This window comes from Spermophilus citellus, assembly GCF_964194105.1.
Source record: "Spermophilus citellus genome assembly, chromosome: 8".
Classification (NCBI taxonomy): domain Eukaryota; kingdom Metazoa; phylum Chordata; class Mammalia; order Rodentia; family Sciuridae; genus Spermophilus; species Spermophilus citellus.
Genome location: NC_138189.1, coordinates 154,237,608 through 154,250,860, shown reverse-complemented (window position 1 = coordinate 154,250,860; position 13,253 = coordinate 154,237,608). Strand labels below are relative to the sequence as shown.

Below are 13,253 nucleotides of genomic sequence, written 5' to 3'. Positions count from 1 at the left end.
CCTAGAGCCTTTGCTTGCTAGACAAGCCCCCATCACTAAGCCACACCCCAGCCCCAAAGGAATATCCCTTAATCAAAATTCAACACACATGCAGGCACACGTATACTATTTCATAAGTGATCCTAACTCGTACCCTTTCTATTTTTTAGTGGCTATTCAGGACCTCTAGTAAATTGGTTCCTAAGCTGGCCGTGGTGTAAAATTCACTACGACTGGATGAACACTGCCCTGAGGGGCCCGATACAATCACTGCAAGAAAAGCTGTGACTAGTCATCCTTGGTGGCTGCTATAGTACCACCCTGGAAGGCCAAAATGGTCTGAAAGGTAGGCCTTTCTCCAACAGACACACACCCAGCCCTGGGGATTATCCATGGCTCGGTCCTCTGCACCTCCATCCTGCGTGGGAGGCAGGAGGCTACAGGTGCACCTGTTCCTTGCATTAAGTTTGAGAGGGAACGGAAGGAAGAGGAGGGTTAGCTATCTCCAGTGGTCCTGAACTTACTCAACTGAGATTTACATCACCAAAATAGAGCTGGAGCCAGAGAAATTATTTTTTTAAACTAGATCTTGATTTACAACTCCAGATCAAGTGAATATCAGAAAGGATGGGGTGTAGGAAGACTCACCGTGACCTACTGAGCCTATACTGTGGGCAAGGCGACAGAATCAGTGGCTGTGGTTCATTTTTGTCTTTCCCTTTTTATTGGTTCTTTTTAGTCATATATAATGTTGGAATTCACCTTGACATGATTACAAAGGCATGGAATATAATTTGGTCTGATTCAGTCCTCAGTACTTCCCCTACCCCCCAACTTCCCTCTACTGATCTTTCTGCTATTCACTAATAGTTGTTTTGTCTGTTTGTCTATTTGTTGTTTCTGCGTCTCGGGGACCTGCATGAGGGTGAGTCTCATGGTGGTACACCCACACGTACACAGGAAAGTCAGGTGAGACTACTCCTTTTGCTGTTCTTCCCTCATCCCATCCCCTCTCCCTCTCCCTAAATCTCCTTCATCTAGTTCACTGATGTTTCTATTTTGATAGAATTCCCTACCCCACCCCTTTCCCCTTTGTCTCTTGCTCTGTTTCTGTCTCTCTCATTCCTTACTTTGGACTAATTTCCACATTGCAGAGAAAACATGCAACCTTTGATGTTTGGGGTCTAACTTATCTCACTTAACATGATAGTCTCTAGTCCATCCATTTACCAGCAAATGCCATAATTTCATTCTTCTTCATGGTGCTAAATTTTTAAATAGAAATCATTCCTTTGAAACTTCACTATATAATGAATGATAATGTTCTTTTTTCAAGTAAATCTAAATGATAGAAGATAAGAATTGGCCCAAAATAAGACAAGTATAATGAAAATGCACAGCAAACCAAATACATACCCAGCAAACCAAAAGAACATTTAATTTATTTATAATAACAAACCTTGGGCCTGGGACATAATGAAGAGCTGATGGACTCTTAATGGTTTTTCTCCTGAGTTCCTTGGCACATCCTTATTCTGAAGTCTCCTAACTAGCCATGAATGAATAATGGTAGAAGAAAAGCTTGATTCCTTTCTCACATGATTCTTGGAGAACTAGTTCAGATATTTTCACATAACCATACCAAACACACAGCGGATCAGCACACCGTCAGGAACACATATGTCAAGGGCAGAGGATTGAATGTGCTTCCATGCAGGAAGGTCAGCCACCATGCCTCTGCCTTTCCAAGGCATCACCAGTACTTTCATGTGATTTATGACTGAGGGCATGAGAGACGGTGCAAAGATCCTATGCCGAATTCCCACATGGCACATAACACAGCCAAACTGTGAAAATCTCATAAACGTGGGTGGATCAGTTTCATCGAGAAAGGAGCTGGAAGTTCCAGAGAGTGAGCAGGAAACCGGCCAGAGAGTTTTTTACAGCCATGCAATTCCAGAGCAGTGGCAATGCACACAGCTCTCCCTGCACACATAACACCTGGGTTAGACACATGGGCAGAATGCAGGGACAGGCAGAGACAAGGAATACTATCAACAGTCCGGCTGAGTCTCCAGTAAACTGAAACTGCTGTCATAATTTTTAAAATGATTTCAAAGGAGGTCAAGTCATGTCTTTGGAAAGTCCCTCATAAATATACTGAGGTCACTATAATCCCCATAGAATATCGAAGGTGAAAAAATAAGTAATGAGCTGTTTTAAAGGGACGGTATGAGGTTACATAATAGCAAACATTCGTCACATCACAAGTATGTTTTCACATGGATTTTTAGGACCTTGAGTATCTTTGGACACATTTCCTGAATTCGACTCAAACACTATTTATCATCCTCACAAAACCGATAAAACAAATGTGTTCTGCAACAAGAACTGGAGCAAAGGTCAAGGGTAAGATGGGAAATCAGCAGAACCAGCTAGGAGACCATGATGTGAGGAGGGAGAGGGAAGCCAGCCTGCAGCTGCTCCAGGGGGCTGCACAGAACCCTGAGCAGCAGCAGGGCATGCACTACAAACAGTGAGCATGGGAACCCCACTTGTCACCGGGAGTCATGACAAGGCTGGACTTGGGTGATTTCCCTGGAGTGAGAAGAAATAAAACTAAGAAGCTGACTAAATGGCGTGAAATAAAACTAAGAAGCTGACTAAATGGGGTGGAAACCAACTATCAAGATGCTAGAATAGCAAGGGCAGGCATGGGCTAGGGTGCAGCTCAGTGGTAAGCACTTGCCCAGCACCTGCACTACCCTGGGGTTCATCACCAGCCCCAAAAGATATATGTAAGCAAACTGACAAGAAAGGGGCATTCATGAGGGTAGTGAGAGGGTGCAGAAGGCAGGGTCTTCATGATTTGGCCCTAATTCTGTAAAGACTCAAGACTAAAGAAAGAGACTTGGGTAATCATGTACTTCTGTCATTAACAGAAAAAGAAACTGCAGAAGAGCAGTTATCTGGGGCAAAGAGAATGAAAAATCCACTCTGGAGCATGCTGAACACATTGTCAAAAGCATGCCCAGCTATGAACCTAGCAAGCAACTAAAATATGGGTCTGAAGCTTGCGTACTATAGAAAGTGAATCATCTGGAATTCTTTAGTACAGCTTTGATGGCAACATTATGGGTACAGTCAAAATCATAGGGGGAGAGAGCACAGAAGATGTCCAGAGCACCCAGGCCATTCTCCTGGGCCAAGGGAGACTTAAGAGCATGGAAATGTGCCCAAAGGCCCTATGTCAGAGACTTTGTCCCCGGCTTGGTCCCCAACCTTGATGATACAGGGAGGTGTCAGAACCTTCAGGAGATGGGGTCTGGTGGGGGAAGTGAAGCACTGGGATGTGCCCTTGAAGGGGACACTGGGACCCTAGCCCCTTCCCCCGAACCCAGCCATCTCCCTGCTGCCCAGCCACCATGGGGCCAGCAGCTCTGTTCCAGCACGCCCCAAGGAGGTTCTGCCTCCCCACAGGCTTCAGAGCAAAGGAACCAACCTGGACGGAAGCCTCAGACACCACGCTCTAAAACAAATCTTTCCTCCTCATAAGTGGCTTATATCTCAAGTATTTTGTCACAGTGACAGAAAGCTGACAGAGACCAAAGAAGTCAGAGAAATTGCAAAAGACCTAGCAAATATACCATAAGGACACCAAAGATGAGAACATTTCCAAAAGGCAACATAAGTAGAGATAAGTCTTTTAAAAAAGGAGGAGGAGAAAGAGGTCTTGGCACTCAGCACCACCCCACAGCTGTCAAAATTAATTTAACAGCTGAGAGTTAGTTTATTGATTTAATAGCTCAGTAATGCTTGCTCATCAGACAGCTTCTGTAGAGAAGGGAAGCCGGAAGCCCCGCAGAGCCAAGTGGTCTGAGGAGCCATAGGAGAGTAGAAGCAAGATGTTCTCTAGGCTCCACCACACTCCGAACGCCCCAGATGCCTAGGGATAAGCAACTGAAAATCATTATCAGCAAATAAGTGAAAAAAATCTGAATATGCTTTTACCTTCTTGTGATTCTTGTAGACATTCCTGTGAGCGAACCCCTTTCCACAAAGCTTGCACTTGTAGGGCTTGTCTTCACTGTGAATGACTTTGTGGGCGCCCACTTGATCAAGCCTCTTGAAAGACTTGTTACAAATCTCGCAATGATAGGGCCGTCTTTCTGTGAAAAATGAATGGAGAAGGCTCATGTCTACACAAAGTAAAGGGTCTGAGGGACACGTTCTACCCTCAAACCACAGGAGCATAAGTAATCTAAAACGTGGTTACACTAAAGGAAGCTGCCACCCTATCCATCACGCCAGGTACCGGAGTCTGTCTGCAAGTGGAAGGTGAGCTTGCTCTTCTGCAGGCCTGTTTTGAAAACCAAAGCTTCCATGTGAAGAAGTTTAAGTTCAAAGGCGAAATCCAGATGAAAAATGGGCTGAGATGTGTGAGTTTAAATCAGACCCTAAGGCAGGGAGGAGACAGCGGGGGTTAGGAAAGAGCCTCTGCTGGGCCATGGGCACCCTGCAGCAGAGCTTCCACTTCCCAGCACTCAGACGGAGAACAGTCCACCTTTACCCCAGGTAACCTGAAAGACTTGTTACAAATGATGCCCATAACTAACTTAAAAAATACTGTGCCAATCAAAGCACACCTGAAGGCCACCAGTTTTTAATCTGACTTTAATTTGCTAAAACACCTACATCTACCTCCAAAAAGGGTGGACATTAGAAAATATCCTGACTTCAAATGGCCTTAAATTGGGCATCTTGACTTCTAGAAGAGACTTCACTGAGAAAAAAATGTTTCCAGAGTTGACTTTTTTAAGTCTGCATAAGTGCAGCTCCTGCTGCTGAAACTGGCTTCAGAAAGATACTCCAAAGCATATTTATAAATCCCTCTTGACACTGACTTATTAGGGTTGCATTTAGAAAGTAAGGTGTCCATTAATGTAGACCCTGAGACTGCAGAGCCTCCCAAGTGTGAGACACTGCCAGCAGCATAACAGGGACCTCACTAGCCTGTGCAGGCACCAGGATTCCGCTGCACAGATGAAGAATAGAGAAACTGAGATCCAGGAGGTGCAGGTGAGGAACTGAAAGGGAACGGTGAAGACTTGTATGTCCTTCAGTCCAACCACCTTTGCTTTATAAACAGAGTTCAAGAGCATTCAGTAATTTGCTCAAAGTCATATGACTAGTTAAAGCCAAGCCAGAACTCAGAGCAGGACCATGACTCTGAGTCCTGGGAATGACAGGATCTTCTTCAGGATCTCAACAAATGAAGAAGCAGCATTACCTGAGTGGGTGATGAGATGGCGCTTCAGCTGATTGGCTGAGACAAACTTCTTCATGCATTCTTGACAATCAAAAATCTCATGGACCTGCAAGAGGTTAGTGAACAGTTAATCAGCTGTTGAAGCCTAACAAATCACATGAAACCCAAGCAAAAGCACAAACATAGGGGCAGCTGCTACTGCCATGTCCAAATGACCCAGTAAAATTCAGCTCTGATTTGCTCATACTGCCCTGAATAAATTAAAATGCAATGAATGCATTCCTAGTAAAAACACATCATCCAAAGGAAACAGACTAAAGCTGCTTAAATATGCAATGACTGACCTACTTAGTTCATGTCAAATGTATATGCTCTATAAAAAGTACAGCTAATACATTAATTCCTTTGTTGTGCACAAATTTAGACTTAGACATCTGTAAACTGCAGGTAATACTGTTCCTTTTCTAGTAACCAAGTATATTTTAAACTTAAACGTATGTAGCACAGAGCAAAGTATTAATTACAGCAGAAGACCAGAAGAGAGATGATTCTGAAGGCATTTAGTTCTCAGTGCAAGTGTCCAACGACAAGAGAACTCCAGCCAAAAGAAAACGGAGACGCAGGTCCAGGGAGCCAAAGCCAAGCAAAGGGAGGATGAAGCATCTAAAGGTCTGACCTAAGACCTGAGGACTATAGCAGTGATTGCATAATGCACTCAAGGTCTACTGTAACCGGAGTAGGTCACGCTGCCCTTGCACTGGAATGGGGGTGGGTGACTGTGAGATAGTGATATGTTAATTTGTTTCACTATAACAACTATTTTACTACATGTGTATGGGTTTGTATCCCATAATATCATATCTTAAATATATACCATAAGATGTATATTTTTAAAAAATCATAATAACAGGGATATAACTTTAGCTAATAATTACTTAATATAAATGTTACAGTTGAATATTACATTGGTTCTTTCCCTCCCAGACTCAAGATCAGGGAAATGGGTCAGTGGCATAAAAAGTGGAAGTCCAGTTTATTACCAGAACCAGGATTCTAGGTCCTAAAGCAAAGCCCCGCACAAAGCCTTGGATGGGAAATGCTGATCATCAATGAACAAGAGCACCAGTAACTCGGCTGAAGACTCAGAACTGGTTTGGTGGAGTCATGTTCATGGCCCGCCTCATCAAAGGCACAGTCGGAACATGACCCAGATAGACAAAGCATGCAGCCTGATGCAGAACAGCTGGAGACACACCCGAGGACCAAGACCCTGGACCAGTGTAGCACCACAGTGATGTGGGGGGATGGGCTGTCCCCTGCCACATTTGCCTAATCTAAGTGACTAGGACAGGACCCAAAGCAGAGAGGGGGAAAGGGGAAGACACAAGGATGAGGCCCACAGATGGGAGCCTACAGCCCAGGCCCACCATCACTGCCAGGCATGAGGCAAGTCCAAGGCAGCAACCCTTGCTGCTTCTGTCTAGCCTGACTCTTGGGGATCTGGAAACTTCACCTGAGAAAAGCCAAGCAAAGTAGAGAAACAGCAGCAGCAAAAGCCACCCTTGTGGGAGGGCCTGACATGTGCTCTTTAGAGATGTACAGGAGCTATGGGGTCTGCAGGATTCCTGTACAAAGGCCATCCTGCAGAGAAGTGTGGCCCCCACCTAATCAGGGTCCTTTCCAGAGCCCAGTGCTCAAGAGCAAGATACAAGTGTCACAGAGCTCAGAAGAAATGTGTCTGTTCAATGTGTGCCAAAGGCTGCCCCTTATATAATTTTGAAATGACCAATATGATAAGACTCTGAGCCATACATAACTTAAAACTTTATTTCTTTTCAATCCAGTCAGATATGGTGGTACACACCTGTAATCCCTGCCCCTTGGGAGACTGAGGCAAGAGGATCGCAAGTTCAAGGCCAGCATGTAGCAAGAACGGTCTCAAAATAAAAAGGACTGGAGATGCAGCTCAGTGGTAGAACATACCTGGGTTCAATCCTCAGTACCACACACACAAAAAATCACTAGTCCACAAAGAAAAACAAACAATTAGAAGAAACACTGCTGGATACTCATGTGTTCACTTCTCATTGCTCACAGCTTCAGAAATAGGAAAATCTTCTCAAGGTTGAATTAAAAGGATAGTCCCAAAATTACAAAAAGTGATCATGTACTGTACAAGAGAGCATGCCAAAGCTATTTCCAAATACCCGAGGCTGCTCAACAAACAGATTTAAAGTCAAATGATAGGTGACACTATTAGGATAAGAAATAATCCTCAATTAAGACTTTGACCCAGATGTAAAGGTCACTCCAAGAAAATAATCAAAAACATTCCAAACATTCTAGCCAAGCGTTTGTCCTGGAGCAGCAGGAAAAATGCAAGTGGTGGTGGACCTGAATGGAGATTACAGGAAAATTCAAACTCAAGGGCTAAAGAATCACAAGGTCATCAGCCAAACCAACATTGCTGGTACTTTTCCAAGACCTGGTTAGCCTGAATATTGATCAGTGCCCCTACCAGTAGCTATATATGCCCCTAAACTGTATATTCAGGCAGCAACCCCTATTGGGACACCCCTCTTACTCCTATAGAAGCACTGTCTCTTTTCTTCTCATGTTACTCTTGCCTTCTGTTATTTTCTGTGGATTTCATTCTTGGAATGTGCTAGACAAGTACCTGGAAAGTGACTGGTGAGCTGCTGGGGTCTGCTAAGACCCTGGAGAGCACAAATCCCCATTAACAGCTGCAACACATCACTCAATAATAGTAGAGAAGAACCTGGTTTTGCCAGTTATGACCTCAGAGCTGACACCAGCAGGCACCCCCTGCCTTGATTAGCTCCCAACACTAAAGAGAGTTTTCTGAGCTGCAGAGACCTTCAGCTTGCACAGATCCACCCACCAGCAGAAGCAGAGAATCTAGTCTCATCTCAAATTGCAGTTTCAATACAATTTAATTACACCCAAAGCTATGTAGAAATATTTTGAAAATTATTAATTGGGAGAATAATATGTTACCATTTTTAAGTTCTAATAATTGTCAAGAGGGACCACAACATTCCTTGCTTTAATATAAGATAGTGTCTATTGTCATAAAGCACCATCTACTGGCAGGGTGATGCCGGGTAGCTAAACTCTATTAGGCATTAGACATACCCAACCAAAGATGGCCAAAACTGTCAGCAATACAAGCTGCCTAGTATTCAGGAAGGTGAAACTTGAGCATCGAGGCTATTAGGGAGGAAGGGCTGTGTTAAGTCAATAAGGACTAGGCTCCATAAGGGCTCCCCTCAAAGACAGGAACTACAGCCCCTCTACCAAGATGCTCCTCTAGGGGAGAAGCTCTTACGTTGAGAAGGAAATAAATGGATAACAGGACATTGTTCAGAAATATCCTCCACAGTGAACTGTGCTAAAATGCTCTATTTGGTAAACTATTCTAAATTTCAACCTCTTTAAACAAATCAGGGAAATAAACCATAAAATAATAAAAGTAAGAGGATATTTAGAAAACATCTATTCCAGTAGCTTGATCTTTTTGACAGAATAGGTTTTTCTTCCTGAAACCAGACAAGCGATGGGAGGGGAATGAGATACCTAAAAGAAGGGACATCTGCAATGGCACCCAGGCAAACTGTCCAAGGTAATTTCTGTACATGTATAAATTCTGAGTAATACAAAGATCAACAAGACCCCCGCAGAGGAATGATACACATTCACAAGACACTTAAATTTTTAAAATAATCTAATTAAAATCACTATTTGGAAACTTTACCAAAAAAAGAATTTAATAGCACTAAGAGAACAAAACCAAAAACCCAACACTGATGTGTTCAACACTGAGGGCTAGTGACACACACAGCCCCCACCCTGACTCACAATCAGGCTGTTCCATCACTTCTCCATATGAGGATCAAAACTGTTCCAGAAACCAGAACTGCAGACATGTCAACAAAATGATTTAACTGTCTCAAGTGCTAAATTAAGTCCACAAAAATGGTTGGAGCTACTAGATTAAAAATCATAATGAATTTCCAGTACCATCAAGTTATTTTGAAATACACCTATGTACACAGAGAGAGAGAATCATATTACAAAACACAACAAAAGTAATTTTTCATCTTTGTTTTAACAGAATATAACATGTACATTTTGGACCCTAGCAATGACATTAATGAAAATATAAATTCAATTTTAACTCTTTTATTATACATTCTATTAACTAGAGGATAATATTCTCTTTTTTTTTAAAGAGACAGAGAGAGAGAAATGAGAGATTTTTTTAATATTTATTTTTTAGTTTTCGGTGGACACAACATCTTTATTTTATTTTTATGTGGTGCTGAGGATCGAACCCAGCGCCCTGCACATGCCAGGCGAGCGCTCTACCGCTTGAGCCACATCCCCATCTCAAGGCTAATATTCTTAGGTAAAAATTACCATTTATTTTTCAGATTAATTTTTGCTACAAAATAATAAATTTTTATCCTTTTTGTAAAATGTTAAATTCATTTTATCCTAAGGAATCATTTGCGTCTGTTAATAACACCTAGATATACAATCGTATCAGTGCACAATTTACCACATCAACATGAAAAACAGAATGGAGTAAAATCAAACTCAATGGACCGTTACATGGCAATTCACATCATCACGAAATCACACAATGCAGCTCTCGCCTTTGTTGTGCCAGACTAAATTATGACATGCACTCATTTCAAAACCAAAGGTCACTTGCCAGCACATTCCAAAAACGCATAGTTTTCTCACTGACTTATATTTCCTGAGCAAACAGCAACGGACAAGGCCATGAGCCAAGGCAGGTGTTTTAGGTAAAACCTCGGCCAGAAACGACACAGGGCGGAGGGACAGTGTGTTCACCAGCGCTGAGCAATGACAGCAGCTCAAAGCCTCGGAAGCTTGCCTTTCTGCACACTGGCTCTGTGCTCTAGAATATGGTACCACTTAGATTCATGACAAAGCTCTGTCCTGGGTCAGTCAGCCACAAGTTCACATGGCAGACACCACGAGCTGCTGACAGGTCTCTGTGAGTGGGTTCATCTCACTGACCTTCCTGTGCTCCTGCAGGCTGGAGGCAGAGGAACACTTTTTACTGCATACCGAACACACGAGCTTTTTCTTAGGATCTCCTAAAAGAGAAATGAAAACCCATCATGAATTAAATGAGACAATAAGGGGCACCACAGGGAGTTTCAACAGGGTATGAAATTCCACCCCATAACTCAGGCGCCAGCATCCATTCATATCGGAGGGAGAACCATCCATCAAACTCACATAAAGAGCGAGTGGTATTTGAGACCCTTTCTTTTAAATGTAAGAGATATGCCACTTATATTCTGTCTTCTATGTGCATGGAACAGACCTCTTTCCCTTTCCCATGTCCTAACCAAGAATCGCACATCTCTATGAACTATCAAGCCAAAGCTGTAATGAGCCAAATCCGCTTATGAAGGGAAAAACTGAATTATCAATTCACAAGTTGTTTTTTTCTACTCCCTTTATATTTCAATAGAATATTTTATTTCATCTCATAGGGTTATAAAGATGGAATTCATAAATTAGATTATTCTATCATTAGACTTTAACAAAATCTATGAGCATACTTTTTAGCAAATCAATGTTAGGAAATAGAATAAGATAAAATCAAGCAGGATTAAACATTATATTGACAATCCACAACAAAACAAAACTGACTTTTGTCTTCTCATATAGGGATTAAATTTATAGTGGTTCATTTTACAAGCTTCACAGTGGTTATAGAAATGAAAAGACTTGATAAAATATGTGAAAAGATTGATTAAATGTGATACAGTAACAGTATCATCTTTATCACCACAAAGAGCCACAAAATGATCTGTCAACTTTTAACTGATTTCAAATACACAAAAAGTAAATACATGGTACAGTGAACGGTGGGCCCATTACCCACTTGACCATGGCAGACCAAACCTGCTCCTGTCCAACCTATACTCCCCTCTCCCCACTTCTTTATTACTTTGGAGCAAATCCAAAGCAAGCAAAACCGGAAATATGAAACAGTTTGGTTTTGTTATAGGATAATGTTTATAAAAGAAAAACATACTTTAATAAAAAAAGAATAAAAATTTTCATCTTGAATTTCCAGGTATCCCGAGTAGCAGCACATCCACACCACGCCCAGCACTGCAGCCAAGAACACATCCTTGGTGCTGTACAAGGAGGAGCGCTGCTGATTAAGAAAAGGCTCCCAAGCTGCATGAACACCTGCCACATGTCCATCAACCTCTCCGTACACACAGCCACCTAAAGGGCCACTGGGAAGGAACATTCCCTCTCCAGCTCCCACCAGCTGGGACTGCCCATCTTCCACCCAGAATTCCTTTTCACCCCTGCCCCATCCGGCACTGTGGCTGTTCCCTAAGGTTGTGCCCTGTCTTCCCTACAGTGGGTGCAGGAGGAAGAGGGCAGAGAAGTGGGTTTCTTCAGGCAGCCCTCTCACCTCACTCAGCACCCCAGCTCTACCACATTCCCTGCCCACTCTCTAGTCTTTTTCCTCCTCCTCATATCTCCTCTCCCACTGAGATCTGGAATCTCAGTTCCTTTGGGAAAAAATGCAGAAAAAGCTTGTGGCTATGAAAACAGATCATCTCCTATAATCACACTCTCCTCACCAGCATCCATAGGACCTAGCAAAGGAGAAGGGCAGGAAATGGGTTCAGAAGCAGCCCCTTGGACTGTGGGCCCCTTTTGGCTAAGTGTAGAGGTTCTCACCACTCCACAAGCTCCCAGAGGTTCCAGGACAGCAGCACCTGCACAAACCCAAACTAGACCCTGGTGCCACTGTGGCTTTTCTGTAGCAAGTGAATCTGGTATTTGACTTGCACTCTCGGCTGTCAGGAATCCTCAGCTGGGTGGGGGATACAGCTCAGTTAGAGAGGGCTTGTCAGGCTGTTGCACAGGCCCTGTGTTCAACCCCTAGGGCCAGACAAAAAGAAAAATGTTCAGAAACACATTCCATAGTGGTGACCATGAAAGAAATCCTCAACTGCCCCAAACACTTGGTCACCCAGGTTCTAGGACCACAGCACCCTCCCTGCAGGTTAAGTACCTTTAGGAGCTAGCCCAAGGACCTGCCCACCTCATGCACAGCCTCTGTGGAGAAGTGTGGCCCACACCCACACTCTCTCGGCATCTCCCATCAGCAGCAGGAGCTACAGACCCTGTGCACCCTGGAATCCCTTCGTCCCTTTGTACTGAAGGATCCACAACCATGGGAGCGGTACTTGACTGGCCACTCTCAGCAGGGAATGCTCTGTCCCAAATGTCTTCATGGCTCTCAGAGAAGAGAGAAGGCAAGAGAGAGGCCATGCATGAGACACTGAACTCATGTGCCAGACCCAGCAAAAGCACTGAATATTCTTCCTAAACACTAAGATTTCACATTTCACACAATCTGCAAAATGGAAAGAAGAATAACAAAACTATTTCCTTTTATGAATTATTTTTGACAAAATCACCTTGAATTTCCAGAAACTGCAATATTATAATATCCAAGGCCAGTTACAAGAAACCTCAAAAAACTATGCCCACAGCTGGGCACATGGTACATGCCTGTAATCCCGGCAACTTGAGTAGCTGAGGCAGGAGGATAGTGAATTCAAAGCCAGCCTCAGCAACTTAGCGAGGCCCTGAGCAACTCAGCAAGGCCCTGTCTCTAAATAAAATACAATAAAGGGCTGGGGGTGTGGCCCAGTGGTTAAGCACCTCTGGATTCAATTCCAGGTACCACCACTACCAACAACAACAACAACAAAAAAAAACAACTATGCCCACAGCACAGCAGAAAGGGCACAGGCCCAGTACTTGGAACACAGATTTACAGGGTTTCTATGCTCATCTGGCTTCTTAAATGGACTTTAAAACTGACTTCAGGGCTGGGGCTGTGGCTCAGTGGTACAGCTTTCGCCTGGCATGAATGGGGCACTGGGTTTGATCCTCATCACCA

At 43.4% G+C, this 13,253-nt stretch overlaps 1 protein-coding gene across 1 annotated transcript in view; it reads right to left on the bottom strand.

Moving 5' to 3' along the window:
• The window catches only part of PRDM5 (PR/SET domain 5), a 137,955-nt gene that overhangs the window by 66,245 nt on the left and 58,457 nt on the right, over positions 1-13,253 (bottom strand). Inside the window, exons 7-9 of the mRNA XM_081304142.1 lie at positions 10,319-10,398; positions 5,270-5,354; positions 3,991-4,148 (exon numbers count right to left, since the gene is read on the bottom strand). Coding sequence (XP_081160268.1) covers positions 3,991-4,148; positions 5,270-5,354; positions 10,319-10,398 — 323 coding nt within the window. The remainder of the gene's footprint in view (positions 1-3,990; positions 4,149-5,269; positions 5,355-10,318; positions 10,399-13,253) is intronic.